At 45.6% G+C, this 14,703-nt stretch overlaps 1 protein-coding gene across 1 annotated transcript in view; it reads right to left on the minus strand.

Annotated features, from left to right (window-relative positions):
• LOC115048969 (protein unc-13 homolog B-like) overlaps nucleotides 1-14,703 on the minus strand; it is a 127,611-nt gene that overhangs the window by 75,995 nt on the left and 36,913 nt on the right. The window contains exons 9-10 of the mRNA XM_029510864.1: nucleotides 714-1,010; nucleotides 315-402 (exon numbers count right to left, since the gene is read on the minus strand). Of these exons, the coding sequence (XP_029366724.1) occupies nucleotides 315-402; nucleotides 714-1,010 (385 nt within the window). The remainder of the gene's footprint in view (nucleotides 1-314; nucleotides 403-713; nucleotides 1,011-14,703) is intronic.

Genomic DNA, 14,703 nt, shown 5'->3' on the forward strand with positions numbered 1-14,703 from the left:
AGCTCGCAGCACCATATCTAGGAACTAAAAACTTCCTGTAAGAACAGAGCGATAGCCGGATCTGAAGGAACCCACGCTGAAATGGGGTTTTCCAGATCAAAGCAGAAATGTTTAAGGAGCACAAAATTGGCTCAAATTGCCGTGGCATGACTGGAAACTCAACCAACCCATTCGGGTGAAAACTGTAGAGGAAGAATCATTATATAAGAAAGGGGAGGAGGAGTTACAGCGTGTGTGTGTGTTTCTGAGAGACGTTGAAAGAAAGAGAGGAGGCAGTCGCTGATGTTGACGGTAGACAGAGTAAATCTTCCTACCTCAAGGAGCTGTGCTCTCACTTTGTTGTATGCTTTTAGCCAGCGAACTTTGGATGGAGAGCAGGGCAGAGGACCGTCTTGGAAGAAACTGAGGAAGATAAAGCCAAAAAAGATCAGCAGGCTCAAAGACTTTTATCAATCCCCTGAATGTTGCAGAGAAGAGGGAAAGCTGTCCTCGTTTTGTGATAACACATTTTCCCACACTGACTGAAGTGAGGATTCAGAATTGTGCCTTAGTCAAATTAGTTTGACTCAAAATCTTTCAGATTAACCTTAGAATTCATTTCTCCACTAAACTATGACTCTATAAACGTCACATTGGGACCTGTTGTCGGCTCGGCTGTCTCGTGGGTTCTTTTCAGTGCGATGCAAAACAAGATGTCTACATTTCTGACGTACCAGACTTCACTCTGCGTTTTGTTGTCTCGGTTGTCCAAGGTGGGTTTGAGCGGGATGACCGAGGAATCCTTCAGGTCTTTGTTGGACCCGGGCTCCGGTAGCGGATGCAGCTCTTTCTCAACATCTTCGTCCTCTTCTTCCTCCTCGCCCCAGGTAGATGGCTGGCTCTGCAGAGGGGGATGAGGCCCGCTGGGTGGGCAGGACTCTGGAGCCGGCCGCTCCTCAGGTTCAGAGCTGAGCTGGGAGCTGGCGGGACTGAGGTTGCCCGATGAATCGAATCGGCTGCTGTCAGGTGGACTGTGGAGGAATGAGACTGTTATTTTGAATGCTGTGGTGATTTAGGAAAACGTAAAAAAAGGTTTTATTCCAAAGTTAAGTATCAAAGTAAAGCACAGGAGCAATAGAGATTTGTATGCAAATTACAGCTAATAGTGAAATTATCATAAAACCTGATTTGATTTGAAAACAAACTCGGAATGGAGGGCTTTAACTTTGGAATGAAACCATTCCATTACTAAAACAGGACGTAGGTGTAAAACTAAAGGTAAAGGGAAACATTTATTTGGATCCCCAGATCCAAACAAGCTGACGCAAAACAAGAAACACTGACGAGGCGGAGTAAAGCAAACCGATCGAAGCAAGTGAAGTGAAAGCTGCCATCCGAGCTTCAACGGGATGTTTGGTCGCGATGGAATTTGTGAGCTGGTGGCAGCATGTGATCAATGACAGAGAGCTACAAATCATCACAGCTGTGAAGGTAAAACAAAAAGAAGTAACCTTTTCACCTCCATTACGCTGCATTTACAAGATCTGTCAATGTAGGGACTTTACGATGGACTCTACAATCCATGTTATTCTAAATTTGCCAATGTTTTAATCAAATGAAAAGGAAAAGGTTCAAAACTGTGCTAACCTGGCTGATGAAAATCATAACTGGACCACTGAATGGGTGAGTACTGTGCGGCTGCTGGACGGCGGAGCGGCCTCATGCTTTAGCTGTCATGATTTACTTTGTCTTGGGTGCGGGCCAGATAATTTCTCACCGTTGCTTTTATTCCAGTGTCCACTCCGCCTGCTCGCTGTGCACTGCAACAGCCTCGTAAATCTATCAGTTTGATTCATATAAACAAATTGGCTGAGGCTCGGAGAATAATTCGGGGGAGGGCGTTATACATGCCTCACAAGTGAAAGGCTAATAAATAAAGACCAGCGCTTTCTTCCTTCGATGCATTTCCATCACTGTCAGGGAAGCTATTACTGAGGTGCAGCGTGCACAAGATCGCGCTGGTGGATTGACTTGTGATGTGACCGTTTCCTTTCCTTCGGCGTCCATCAAGAAACTTGCACTGTGGTTATTTTGTTTAAAGTAGAATATCTTAACTAATTTTAAAAATCCAAAATATACTGAGGTAAAGAAAAGGAAAAATACAGCAGCTGAAGAACTACTGATATTAAAAGTGCTTCTAAGAAAATGGGAAGAGTGGAAAAGGGACTACACATTCAGTCTACGTCAACATGATAAATGAACAACGGCATTTATCATGAAAATCGCACTGGCCTTTTCGCAGCTGCCTTTGTCAACAGGTCCTTTGGTTGCTCTGTGCTCAAATCTGCATGCAGGGTGTCAGGTCTGTCCACTTCATTCTTATCTACCTCACATGGGCTGATCGTTAACTGAGGTTTATCCAAACCTTCTGCTAGAGAGTCTGAATGAGAGGGGAGGCCGGACACCGGCGACTGTGCTAAGGTGTCACAGCTTCCTGTTTTTGAAGTTTCTGATGGTCCCTCAGTGTCGCTAGCATCTGCGCTTCCAGTCTCTCCTGAACCTGGGGAAAGTTTCTCCGGCTCATCTGTAGGCTTCGGACTTTGGGGCTGAGGTTGGACCGTGATGACGGGAGGGGTAGATTCAGGTTTGGGAGGATCAGAGCTCCCGAACATTGAGCCGAATTTCATACCAAACACAGATGAAGATGGTGGTTCTTCCTTCCCAGCTGGCTTTTCATCCTGGAAAATACCAGCTGAAAAACCTTTGAAGCCAGAAAAGAGGCCGCCATCAGTCTGCTGTGGCTGCGGTGCTTTCACACCGGTGGCTGGAGATGGAGTGGTGGAGAAAAGGGAACCAATAGATGATGTACCTTCAGCAGCCACAGACATAAAACCAAATTTAGGGGCAGCCAGACCTGGTATATCAAATAAGCCTCTGGTTTCAGGAGCTGGGGGTGGTTCTGCTTTGTCAGGATCTGTTCTCTCTACATGCTCAGCAAGTTGATCGTCTTCTATTTTTTTCTCAGAGAAATCGGTGTTCATGGTGGATTCAGCGAGATCATTTGCTTCTGTGTCTGTTTTATCTGTTCGCTCTGCCTCCTCAACTGAGCCTTTTTCAGGGGCCTCAGAGTCCTCCAAGCTTTTAGCATGTCCAACTTCAGACAAAGGTGTCTTTTCTATATCTGTCTTTTCTGAGTTCTCAACATCTGTGACATCAGCAGAGGTGTTATCACCCTGTTTAGGCTCTGGACCAGATGGTTGTGGTTCAGGTTTGGCTGTCTCACCTTTGAACATACTGAACAGATCAGTGGTAAGAGATTCTGCAGCGATGCCACTTGTAAGGCCGAAAAAGCTTTTCTGCTGCTGCGGTTGTTGTTGTTGTTGCTGTTGTGGCTGGCGAGGAGCAGGTGATGATCCAAAAAGTGAACCAGGTGAACTTGAAAAAAATCCACCAGCAGTTGATGGTTTACTTTGCGCAGCTGGGCTAGAAAACATAGACATAAACCCAGAAAATGGAGCTGGTTCAGGGGGCCTTTGTGGTCCTGGCTGTCTGGGCCCTCCCATCCGTGGCCCTCCCATCTGTGGCCCTCCCATCCGTGGCCCTCCCATCCTTGGCCCTCCCATCCTTGGTCCTGGTGGGCCTGGTGGCCTGGACTGCTGCTGAGATGGAGGAGTAGCGGGTCCCAGTGATGGACTTGGGGGCCCCACAACTTGAGTTGTCATGATTTCTGGTGTGTCATTACCAACAGTGTTTTCTTCACCTGTTGATGAGACCACTGCAACAGATTTCCTTTCGGTGGGAATCTGTGCAGATTCTGAACTAACGTCCCCAATCTGTAATTTTTCCTCAGTTGGTACCTTTCCAGTCTCTTCAGATACGACCTTCGAGTCTTCCTCAAGGATCTTTTCTGATTCTGAGGCAGCAATCTCTGTTGTAAGTGCAGCCACCTCAGGTTCTCCAATAGGCTTCTCTGTGACTGCTGTGACCGAATCGACTGCAGTTGCCTCTTCAGCAGATTTGTCTACACAGGCCACTTGTTCCTCACCAGCAACGTTGAAGGGTTCCTTAGTTAATTTTTCAACATCTGCAACTCCCAAAGGCTCCTCAGATATTTTTTCTCTATCTGCGACAGCTGGTTGTTCTTCACTAGCAGCTTTTTGTGGTGCCTCTGTTTGTTTTGCTGCCTCTGCAGTTGGAATCTCTCCTTCAGAAACAGCTTTCATTTGTTCCATATCTGCAACAGCTGTTTGTTCATCACTACCAACTGTTTGTGGCTCATTTTGCTTTTCTGCCTCTGAACCTATCTCTCCACCATCAGGTTTCCCACTGATTTCACCTGTAACAATCTCTTGGACCTGTATATCGTCTGTTTTTTCTGATGGGCTTGTGATGGCAGCTAAATCATTTTCATCATCTTTGTTTTCAATTCTAAGAGCGTCCGTTTCTGTTTCAGCAGAATCGACTTCATCTTTTATGACATTATATTCTTTTTGAATTTCTGACTGTCCCTCGCTTACTGGTTTTCCACCTTGTCGGTCCGGTGGTGTCTCTCTGTCTAGTAGATTACTGGTCACATTCAGTGAATCTGTTACTGAGGTCTCAACCACAACTGAGGCGTTTTCCTCACAAGAAAGGTGTAGTTGCCTTGTTGCCCCCTTGTCCACATCTCGATGTTGATCTGTTCCAAGAACAGACTTTTCAGTTACCTCCAAAGTTGAATCTTGTGCATCTTGACGTGACTGCTGAACCTGGAGTTCCTCCTTAACTGGGATAGAAGTAGGCTCAGATGGTGCATTTTCCATGGAACCGACACTGTGATAATCTTCTTCTTTTGTGTCTGGTGGTCTGGTTTTTTCCAATGCAATGTCCTCTTTGACAGGAGCAGCTGTTTCTGGCTCTGTTTTGTTTTCCTCCATGAAAGACATTCCAAATAGGCCAAAGCCAGTTTTAGATTTGTTACCATCAGAACTCCCACCAAGTGAAAACACAGAGGAAACTTTGAAAACTCCCTCTGACTCAGATGGTTTAGAAACTGGGGGATGTGCTTCTGATGCTTGCTGGTTTTGTCCACCAAACATAGAGAACAGTCCTTTTCCTGAGGGCTCTGGACCTCTGGGTGGTGGTGGCGTTGGAGCTGGTCCCGGAGTGGGTGTTCTGGGTTGAGGTTGCGGCTGGGAACTAAGAGCTCCAAACTTGGAAAACAGACCTGATCCAGAGGATTCTTTTGACGTAGTAGATCCTGGGAGGATGCCACCAAACAAAGACGATCCAGTGACAGGTCCTCTTTGTGTTGCATTACCACCAGGGTGCCCTCTGGGACTGGGTGGTTGCTGAGGTGCAGATGAACCAAACATGGAAAACAGACCTTTGCCTTGAGGTTCTTTGGGTGGAGGACCTCTTGGCCTCACACTTCCAATGGTTGGACCTCTTGGGGCAGGTGGGGGCTGACTACTGGGTCCACCAAACATGGAGAATAAGCCTTTACCCTGGGGCTCTTGAGGGGTTGACAGTGGTGGGTCTTTGGGTCCAGGTGACGATGAGGCATTTGACCCACCAAACATTGAGAGTAATCCTGTGCCAGGTGTGTCTCTAGTCGATGTCCCAGGAAGAATGCCACCAAGTATTGATAGTCCAGTTTGGGAGGAAGATGGCTGTGACGTTGCACTGGAGCCACTGAACACGGAAAATAAACCTTTTCCTTGCTGCTCATTAGGTTCCTCAGCAGCAGGCGTTGTCTCAGGTTGATCAATCTTGATGTCTGAGCCATCTTCCTTAGAGATCTTTACTTCCTCAGTGGGAGTTTTGACATGACTGGATTCTGGAGCAGATAAGGTGACGTCCTTTTCTGTTTCGTCATCAAGGGGCTGGATCGCTTCAGGTGATTTTATATCTGACACTGAAGATACTTCTTTGGATGACAACTCATCAAGAGATTGAACTTCTTTAGTCAGTTCATTATCTGAGGATGTGCTTTCACTCTTGTGGGTTAACTCAAGGCTTTCAGCTTCACCTTCAGATGGGGCTAGAACTGGGCTTTTGTTTTCAACTTCGCACATCTCAACCCCTTCAAGTGGTGTAATGTCTGGAGCTGTCGGCTCAAGTGATGATTCACAAGGTTCACTGGTCACTGAGGCTTTTGTTGACTCACAAGGTTCAGTGGTCTCTGCTTTGACCTCAGACATTAGTGGTGACTCACAAGGCTCAGCAGTCTCTGCGTCAACTAACACAGATTGTGTTGAAGTTTCAGTGTTTTCTGCTTTAGCTTCAGCTTCGGAGAGGATACCTACTGTGGTTGAACTTACTGTTGGGCCTTGCTGTGAGTAAGGCTCATTTGCTTCTGTCAGTGTAGGTGAGATCTCTGCTGAGGGGGCCTTGCTTTGCTCTGACTGAATCAATATCTCTACAGTCCTTGTATCTTTAGCTGTAGCATCTTCAGATATATCGATCTTTGGAACTTTACCAGGAGGTAAAGATTTGTCACACTCTGGTGGTGTTACTGCAGTGGGAGCAGTAACTTCAGAGTCACTGTCTTTTGAAAGTTCTGGTTTGCAATATTCACCGAGTTCATGTTCATTTGTCTCTTCTTCTGGGGAACTTGCTGCTGAGACAAAAATATGGGGCAGTCTAACGTAAGGTTTTTGCTCAGTATCAGGAGGTACTTCTGAGCAGTTAATGCCAATGTAAATCGACCTTGGTTGGTTCATTTTCTCCTCTGATATGTTAACTGCAGATACTGTGGGTATATTTTGTTTGATTTCCTCTGCACTTTGCTGCTGTGACAGGGCTGATTCACTTAAAGCCATGTTAAATGTAACAGAAGAAGCCATTCCAGTTGTTTCAGATGAAACCACAGACCTGGTTTCTGAAATTTCTTCTGAACGGCCTTTAATTAGAACACCTTCAGGCGACATCGTATCTGGAGCTTTAGCTAGTGAAGATTCAAGAAGGGGGAATTCTTTCCCAGGTGTCTCCCTTGCTGCGCTTACAGTTTCCTCTTGTAGTGGATAATCTGGTTGCCGAGAAATGGATGAGGCTGGTGACTCATTGGAGGGAGAGACCAGTGGGGATATTATTGGTGACGTTTGATAGGTCGCAGCATTGGAATCAGTTCCTCTGTGTTGTGGTTCAGTAATTCGTGATGGTGTTGAGGTAAGCTGTATCTCCGACTGGGCTTCCTGTGTTATTGGAGCTTTCAGAGGGCTTTCCCTGTTTGATACATCTTCAACAGACGCAGACTCCTTTTGGTCTTTGACAGTAGCTGACATGGAAGCTTGGAAACCTGACACAGGAGTTTTTGGACTTGAAGTGTCTGGTATTTTAGCAGCAGGGCTTGCTTGGGATGATGTCACTACAACATCAGTTTGCATTTGGCCGACAGCAGGAGGCTGTGTTGGAGTAATTTGCGTCCTGTGCTCCACAGACGTAGACACGATCGGAGTGTGATGGGATGTAACAGCAACAGGAGATTGCGGTCCCAAACCACTAAATAATGAAATCAAACCTTTGACAGTAGATCCTGTTGGTACCGAAGATGCCGCTTTAGCTGGTTCTGCTGCAGGTGCATTAACCTCTGATACACACTGAATTGAAGACACACCACTTAAGGGTGCGGTTGGCTTGTGGTATTGGTCAACTGTGACAGAATTTTGGCTTTGATCGTGTTGTTTATTGAGCCGAAGAGGTTCATTTGTAGCACTGGCTTGCGTAGGCTGTATGCCCAAAGATTGGAGAGACGGATCAGTTTTGTGTCTGTCGTGAGTTTGTGGAATAACCGAAGTAGGCTGTGGTTTAATGCTCAAAGGTTGTGGTGTAGGAACAACTTGGGATCTCACGTGCAGTTGCTGGGTAGAAGAAGGCGGCAATTCTGATAAGCCTTCCTCAGTGCTGTCCACAGTTGGTTGCTTGATGAGGATTTTAGGTCTAGGGGCCATTTCATGTTGAACATTTGTATGTTGTCTTTGCAACTTTGGAGCTTTTGGTTGAGACATAGCAATGGATGAAGTCCAGCCAGTTTCCAGACCAGGTTGCTGGTACTGATTTTGTGAGACTGAGTATTGTGTTTGCAACTGAGGGATGTTTGGAGGCAAAAAATCTGGCTTTTGTGATTCAACTTGTCCATTCCTGACATGTTGATACGCACTGTTGAATGAAAGCGCAGGACAATCACCTCTTTGCAAAGGCTGTGGAGCTAAATTTTCAGGAGGGGGCTGTATCGCCTTTTGGAGTGGCATTAAAGGAGAAACCGAAGTACTTGCTGGTGCAGGTTTCAGTCCAATTTCTGCCTGTTTTCTGGAATCTATTCCTGGTTGAGTCATGTCTGGTTTATAAGTAGAATAGTAATTATATTGTAAAGACCACTGAGTTTGAGAAAGCGCTGTATCTTCTCTGATATTCTGTGGAGTGAAATGAGGCATGTATTGCTGCCGGCATTGAAGACTACTTTGAGACTGAGAAGACGTAGATGGAGAGGAAAGGTCCTTTGCGTCATGGTGACTGATAAGTGTGGTTTTATTCTGAGGTTCAACAGTTAGGTCAACAACGCCTTGTATTGTTTTCTTTTCCAACGGTTTTCCAGTTTGCCTTCTTTCCAACATTTCTTTCTTTGCCCTGTTATTGGTGTAATTCATGGGCTGTCCATCTTCTGGTTGAATGTAGGCACTTGTAATGCTACATGTATGTTGTATTTCTTTCGCAGAGAAGTCCATTGGCCTATTTTGTTGGTTTGTGTCCTTGAGGCTGGTTGAACCAGAAAAGGTTACATTACTATGGTCGGAAATTACCTGCTTATTGAGTGTCTCCATTGGTTTGACTTCACTCAAGGCTCGTCTTTTGTCTTGATGTACAGTTTGCTCCACTATCAGTGCCACACCAAAAGAGCCATTCCTCTGTACAGTTGCCTTGTCTCGAACTAATGGCACCGCTTCTGTCGACACAATACTGGGAGCTGTTTCAGATTTCTGCTGTGGTTTTGGAGACATGTCTAAGAAGCTTTTTATGGAGTTGGCAGGTGCCGATGCTGGTTGATCAGTTGCGTTAGATATACTGTGCACATGTCCTTGTTGCATCTTTTCCTGCCATCCTACTAGTGTTTGTTGCCTTTTAGATTGCTCTCGGTAGGGGGTAGTTTCCACGATTAGGGGCACTCCATTGGAATCGCTCTGCAAAAAACTCAATGGCCCTTTTCTTACCAGTGATACCGGGTCTGAATAATTTAGCACTGTGTCTGATTTACCTGCCTTTGTTGACATATCCAATGTGGACTTCACAGAGTTGGCTGGAGCAGTAGAGAGTAGATAAGGTTGGATGGTGGGCTGAGACATAGAATTGCTCTCATTTACTCTGGAAAAGTGCACTGCCTTACGACTGGGAAGTGGCTGGTTCAGAAGAGGGACAATATTTCGATCCAGGATCTGTTGTTTTTGCGCAGAAGTCATGGTGTGAGGTTGTCTTTGGACTGTTGACTCCGCTGGTGATGGCTCAACTACCAAAGGAACACCAACAGAATCTTTTCTGGCAACCATTCTTGCACTTGGCTTATTAACAAGGGAGACTGCTTCACTTAGAGTTGACTCGTATTCTGCCGGTGTTGGTCCACTTTTTGCCTGGCCTGGTTTGGGTGACATGTCTAATGCTACAGCTGTGACAGATTCTGCAGAAGCGGGTGTCTGATGAGTTTGCTGTTGATATGGAAAATAGTCTGAGTGGCACTGAATCTTACTCTCAGAGCCCTGCTGTGCATTTGAACTGAAGTTCAAATTGTCATGAAGAGGTTCTTGTGGAGGGATATCTACAACTAGCGGTACACCAACAGAATCTTTTCGTGCAAGTTCACGAGCACTTGGCTTGCCTCTCATTAGCGGCACAGCTTCAGTAGGAGTGCCATCTTTTACTCCTTCAGGAACCACGTCATTCGCTTTGATAGAAGATTTAGAAGTCATGTCTAAGGTGGCCTTAACTGTGTTGGCTGGTGCTGTAGCTTGCTGATTACAAATTTCAAGTGATTCAGAAGACCGAACTAAAAGAGTTTGTTGCCTTGGTAACAACGGCCTCCTACTACCAGACATCACCTGCTCTTTCCTAAGAGAGCATTTTGCCTGATTATCCGTAACAGTTTCAGAGTGATTTTCGATGAAATGTTGTGCGTGAGTATACTCTGTTGTTTGTCCCCGAGGCTCTGGGGATTCTCCCCTATATGACAAGTCAATTGATTCACAATGAATAGGACTTCTGTCTGCCACCTCAGAAATGAGTGGTTTTCTATTTGTCAGGGACATTGCCTCACAGTCAGGATCCTTCAACGCCGTGACAACTGCCTGAGGTCTGTGGGTTGTTTTTTTGACAGACATGTCTAATGTAGCCTTAATTGAGTTCGCTGGTGCGGTGGTCTCCTTAAATTTCAGAGCCATTCCACCCAGCTGATCGAAAGAAGGTGGAGAAACTGAACTGATGGAGTTAGTGGGAATGTGCTGTTTGAAATCAGTCGTCACCAGTGGGGGGCTTCGTTTAATATGCACTTGCTGTGTCTGAGGTTTGGCTTGTTTGGTCATGGCAGGACTTATCGGCACTGAGGTGTTTACTGGTTGCATTGATCCTATTTTTACTGCGCTTTTGAGGCTTGGTACTCTACTTAAAGTATGAGTAAGGGAGGAAGTTGTTGTTGGTGATAACACACTGTTTGAAACAGAACTCTGTGATAATTCACCTGGTGATCTGGGAGACGGTTTGGATAAAACTGATATACCTTTGCAAGAGTCTGAGACATCACTTTGGTTTATCTTAGTTGTTATAGAGGTTCTCTGGGAAGCTGCTGGTCTTTCAGTATGCATTGTAGGAGAGATCTGACCAATTTTAATCTCTGGATTTGGTGATCGTGGGCTTTCTTGTGGCGTACCCTCTGTGAGATATTCTAAATCCAGCCACTTAACTTCATCTTCCTCAGTCTGCTTTCTGAGATCCATAGCAAGTGCTTCCCTGTCGGTCAAGTCTATATTTTCCGTCATATCCATCTGTTTCTTTTCTTTAAATTTTTTCAACTTGTATTTTGTACAGTCTACAGCTTCATCCTTTTGTGTTGATTCTATTTTGTCACCTGTTGCATCTTTTTGTCTGATATTTTTGTCCTTATTAACTGTGGCAGAAAAATCAAGGACTTTATTTCCTACTTGAGTGCCAAACGGAGCACCAAAGTTTTGGTTTCTGTTGTAAAGGTAGGCTTCATTATATGAAGTTGACTCATTCAGTATATGTAACTTTGGTATAAATTCCTGAGGCGAATCTTGTGGTTGCTTTTGAGACAGAGAGGACGTTTGACCTCCTGCTGAAGAACTGCAGACTTTGCTGATGTCACTTGTTCCTGGGACTGTATTGGTTGTATTTGTTTTTGATAACATTCTGGATCGGTCTGCCTGAGATGGCTGTTTTACAAGCTGGGGTCTCTGTGGGGAAACAGAGGGCATGGTTGAGGTTGAAGTAGACGTAGTGGGTGAACTCCTAACTGAAGTTGGCTGTGATGGCGGACCTGAGGAGCTGTCCCCTTTACTATCAATTTGTGGTGTAGGCAGTTTCCTTCCCCCCTGTAGAGGTCCTGGTATTTTTGAGGCTGAAGGAGTCTGATGAAGATTTTGGGGGATTTTTGAATGTTCTGAAACCTTTGCGGACACTGTTGGCGATTTTACAGATGAAATAGTTTCTGCTTTATTTGCATTAGAGTTAGAAGACATTCCAATGACTCCTCCGATAGCTGAAAACATGGAGCTTGACTTTTGTTTTGATTGGTCTGAAGGTGTATCGTCTGCATGTGCAATCCTGATTTCAGGAATTGGGCCATGCCTGTTTTGAGGGATTTGTGGGGAATATCTCTTTGGAGAAATTGAAGGGGAGGTTATAAGAACATCTGAGGACCTCTGATTCTTCCAGTATGGCCCCCCATGCCCGCCTTTGAGTGTCTTTAAAGTTAGATCAGCCGCCTCCACTGGCTCCTCTTGAAAGCTATAACTATTCTGTACAGATTCCACCTTGATCTTTTTAAGTTTGTACACGGTGAAGTCTACAGCCTGCTCTACTTGGGAAGAAACAGATTCCTGAAACATTTGAGAGAAGCTCTCTAAATTCATGTTCATTATTTTTTCACCCTTTTTAAGGGCGGATGTCAGGTCCATGGGCACATCTGAAAGCACAAACTTATTCTGTTGCTGGCCTGGAATCCAGATGCCCTTTTCCTCTGAGCAGAGGGGGATTTTAAAACCACAGAGGGTCACTTTATCCTTTTGTTTTTGTTTCAAAATATTTGCGATATTTTCAGTGATATTTCCGAGAGCTTGTAGATCCTCTGGTGCAGCACAAGCATAGAGATGTCTGCCAGCTCTGTCAGTTAATAGGGAATAAATGTATTCCTCATCTGTATACACATAATATCCACAGTCTCCAACCTCTGCGGGCCACCACATCCCTTGCTCCAATAGTGAAAGCCATTGTTGATACCACTCAGGCTCCTCAAAGAGCATTTCATCATCTGCATCTCCTGCAGCTCCTGCAGTCCAGCTTAGATCCATAGCACCACGTGTTAAATCCACTGGACCTTTTTTTGTGGCAAGTTGTTTTAGAAACTCAGTTGCTGATTTAAGACCAAAGTCTTGATCTTTTACATCAATACCAACCCCACTTTTCTCCACTACTTTGCTGAATTCATGAACTCTGTACTCTGTAAGCGACTGACATCTACTTAATCGCCTCTTGGCTTTTTCTGTAGACAGGTTCAGAGCACTTCCTTCAACAATCCAGGGTTTTCTGCTCCTATCGAGATCATTCAAATGTTCACAGCTACTCCAGGGTTTCTTTTCCCTGCAGCTCATGTCAAACAAAACTATGTCTTCTTCTGGCTCAAGAAAACGATTTCTGCTCTCAAAAAGCTGGGCAGCAGCGTCCCTCCAGGGATGTGAGGGAACATTGAATTCACTGATATCCATTTCTTTGGGATTTAACCGCGTGTGATTCTCCCAGTGAGCTGGTGCAACCGAGGGTGGCATATTCCCTTGGCATGCCTGGTAGCGTTGCTGAACTTGAGACGCAAGGGCTTCAGCAAGGGCATAATCGTTGAGTTGCTGCCACAAAAGAGCTTCTATGAGACACTGATGGTCATACAGCTCTGGTGGAATAACCCCATGTTCTGTAAAGTTGTATAAAAGGTCCTTGTAACCATACTCATCTGCTGTCCCGTACAAGAGGCGTTGAATTTCCTCAAGATAACGTTGCGTTGAGGAAATTGTAGGATCTTGCCAAACCTGCGACTGCAAAGGTTCTTTATGAGCCTCTGCAGCAGCAGTAGTTGTGACCGTAGCCGTACTTGAAGGCGTGTCCTCCTTGCTCTTTGGTAATAAACGATCAAGAATGCTTTTTTCGCTTTCCTTTCCAGAAGCCGATGTGTTGCTGTCACCGGGGCCAGTTTTGAAAATGTTCGATAACAAACCAGTAGACGTACTAGTTGTGCTGGTTTTTGGTTCCTCCTTCCCAGACTCTGTGTTTAACGGTTTCTGTGTCTTTGATGATGGTTGCGGCGGTGGCTTCGATGGTGAGTCTGTGGCACTAAAAAGACCCGACAGGAATCCTTTTTGAGCTGAACCTTTTGAATCCTTGTCCGTAGCAACTTCTTGGGAGGAATGGCCCTCTACTTGTCTGATTCTCTGAATCTGCGGTCGCCCCTGCCCTGTCCGTGTCTGCTGTTGTTCTTGTGTTGTTTTAACATTTACCTGATTTTCAGGTGATGACGACTGTTCAGCAGTGCCTGAAATTTTGTTTAACATGTCAGAGAATAATCCCCCAGATTCAGACTGAGCTGGTTTTTGTCCTGATTTAACAAACGGTTGGGTTGTCTCAGCAGGCTGGGACGACTGTTGGTTCTGTGCCACATTTTCACCTGATGCAACTTTCAGAATTCCTGAAAGCAAACCTCCACTTTGATTCGGCTGTTGGGTTGCTGTGTGTGGAGGGTTTGTTGTTTTGCCTGGCTGTTGTTGAGGTGCTGCCTGACCAAACAGACCAGACAAGAATCCTCCTTGCTGATTGGTTTGAGATGACTGTCCAGCAGCATTTGATGTATTTACCTGTTGGTTGGGCTGTGGTGGATTATCAGTGGATGATAATTTATTAAAAAGACCTGACAACAGTCCACTTTGCTGCGGTTCTGGTCCAGAGGCAGCAGGTTGTGGAGGTATCTGGTTTTGCCTCCGCAGAGGTTGTCTGCTACCTTGTTGGGGCTGCTGCTGGTTTGAAGGGCTTGGAGATGGCTGTTGCTGTGCTGGAGGAGTAGGACCTGTTGAAAACAGCCCAGAGAAAAAACCTCCTTGTTGATTTGGTGGTTGCTGGGATGTTTTAGTGCCTACTCTTTGGGCCTGTTGATGCTCTGACTGAGTCCCTGCTGAAGACTGGGGAGTCCCGGCATCTGCAATTTTGTTAAGAAAACCAGTGAGCATCCCTCCAGGACTACTAGGGGTCTGCTGTGGAGGGACCTGGTTTTGCCGTTGGAGGTTTTGCCGATTGGCTGGTTGCTGGTGAGGTTGCCGCCCAGGTGGACCACTCTGTTGACTGTTTTGGGAAGGCTGGGCAGGGTTCACAGGGGCAGAATCTTGACTACCAATTCCAAAGAGACCAGAAAGGAAACCTCCTTGTTGTGTAGGGGCTTGTTGCGTGGGTTTTTGGTTCGTCTCCCGAACACCAGGATCTGTTTGT

This window comes from Echeneis naucrates, chromosome 9, assembly GCF_900963305.1.
Source record: "Echeneis naucrates chromosome 9, fEcheNa1.1, whole genome shotgun sequence".
Lineage (NCBI taxonomy): Eukaryota > Metazoa > Chordata > Actinopteri > Carangiformes > Echeneidae > Echeneis > Echeneis naucrates.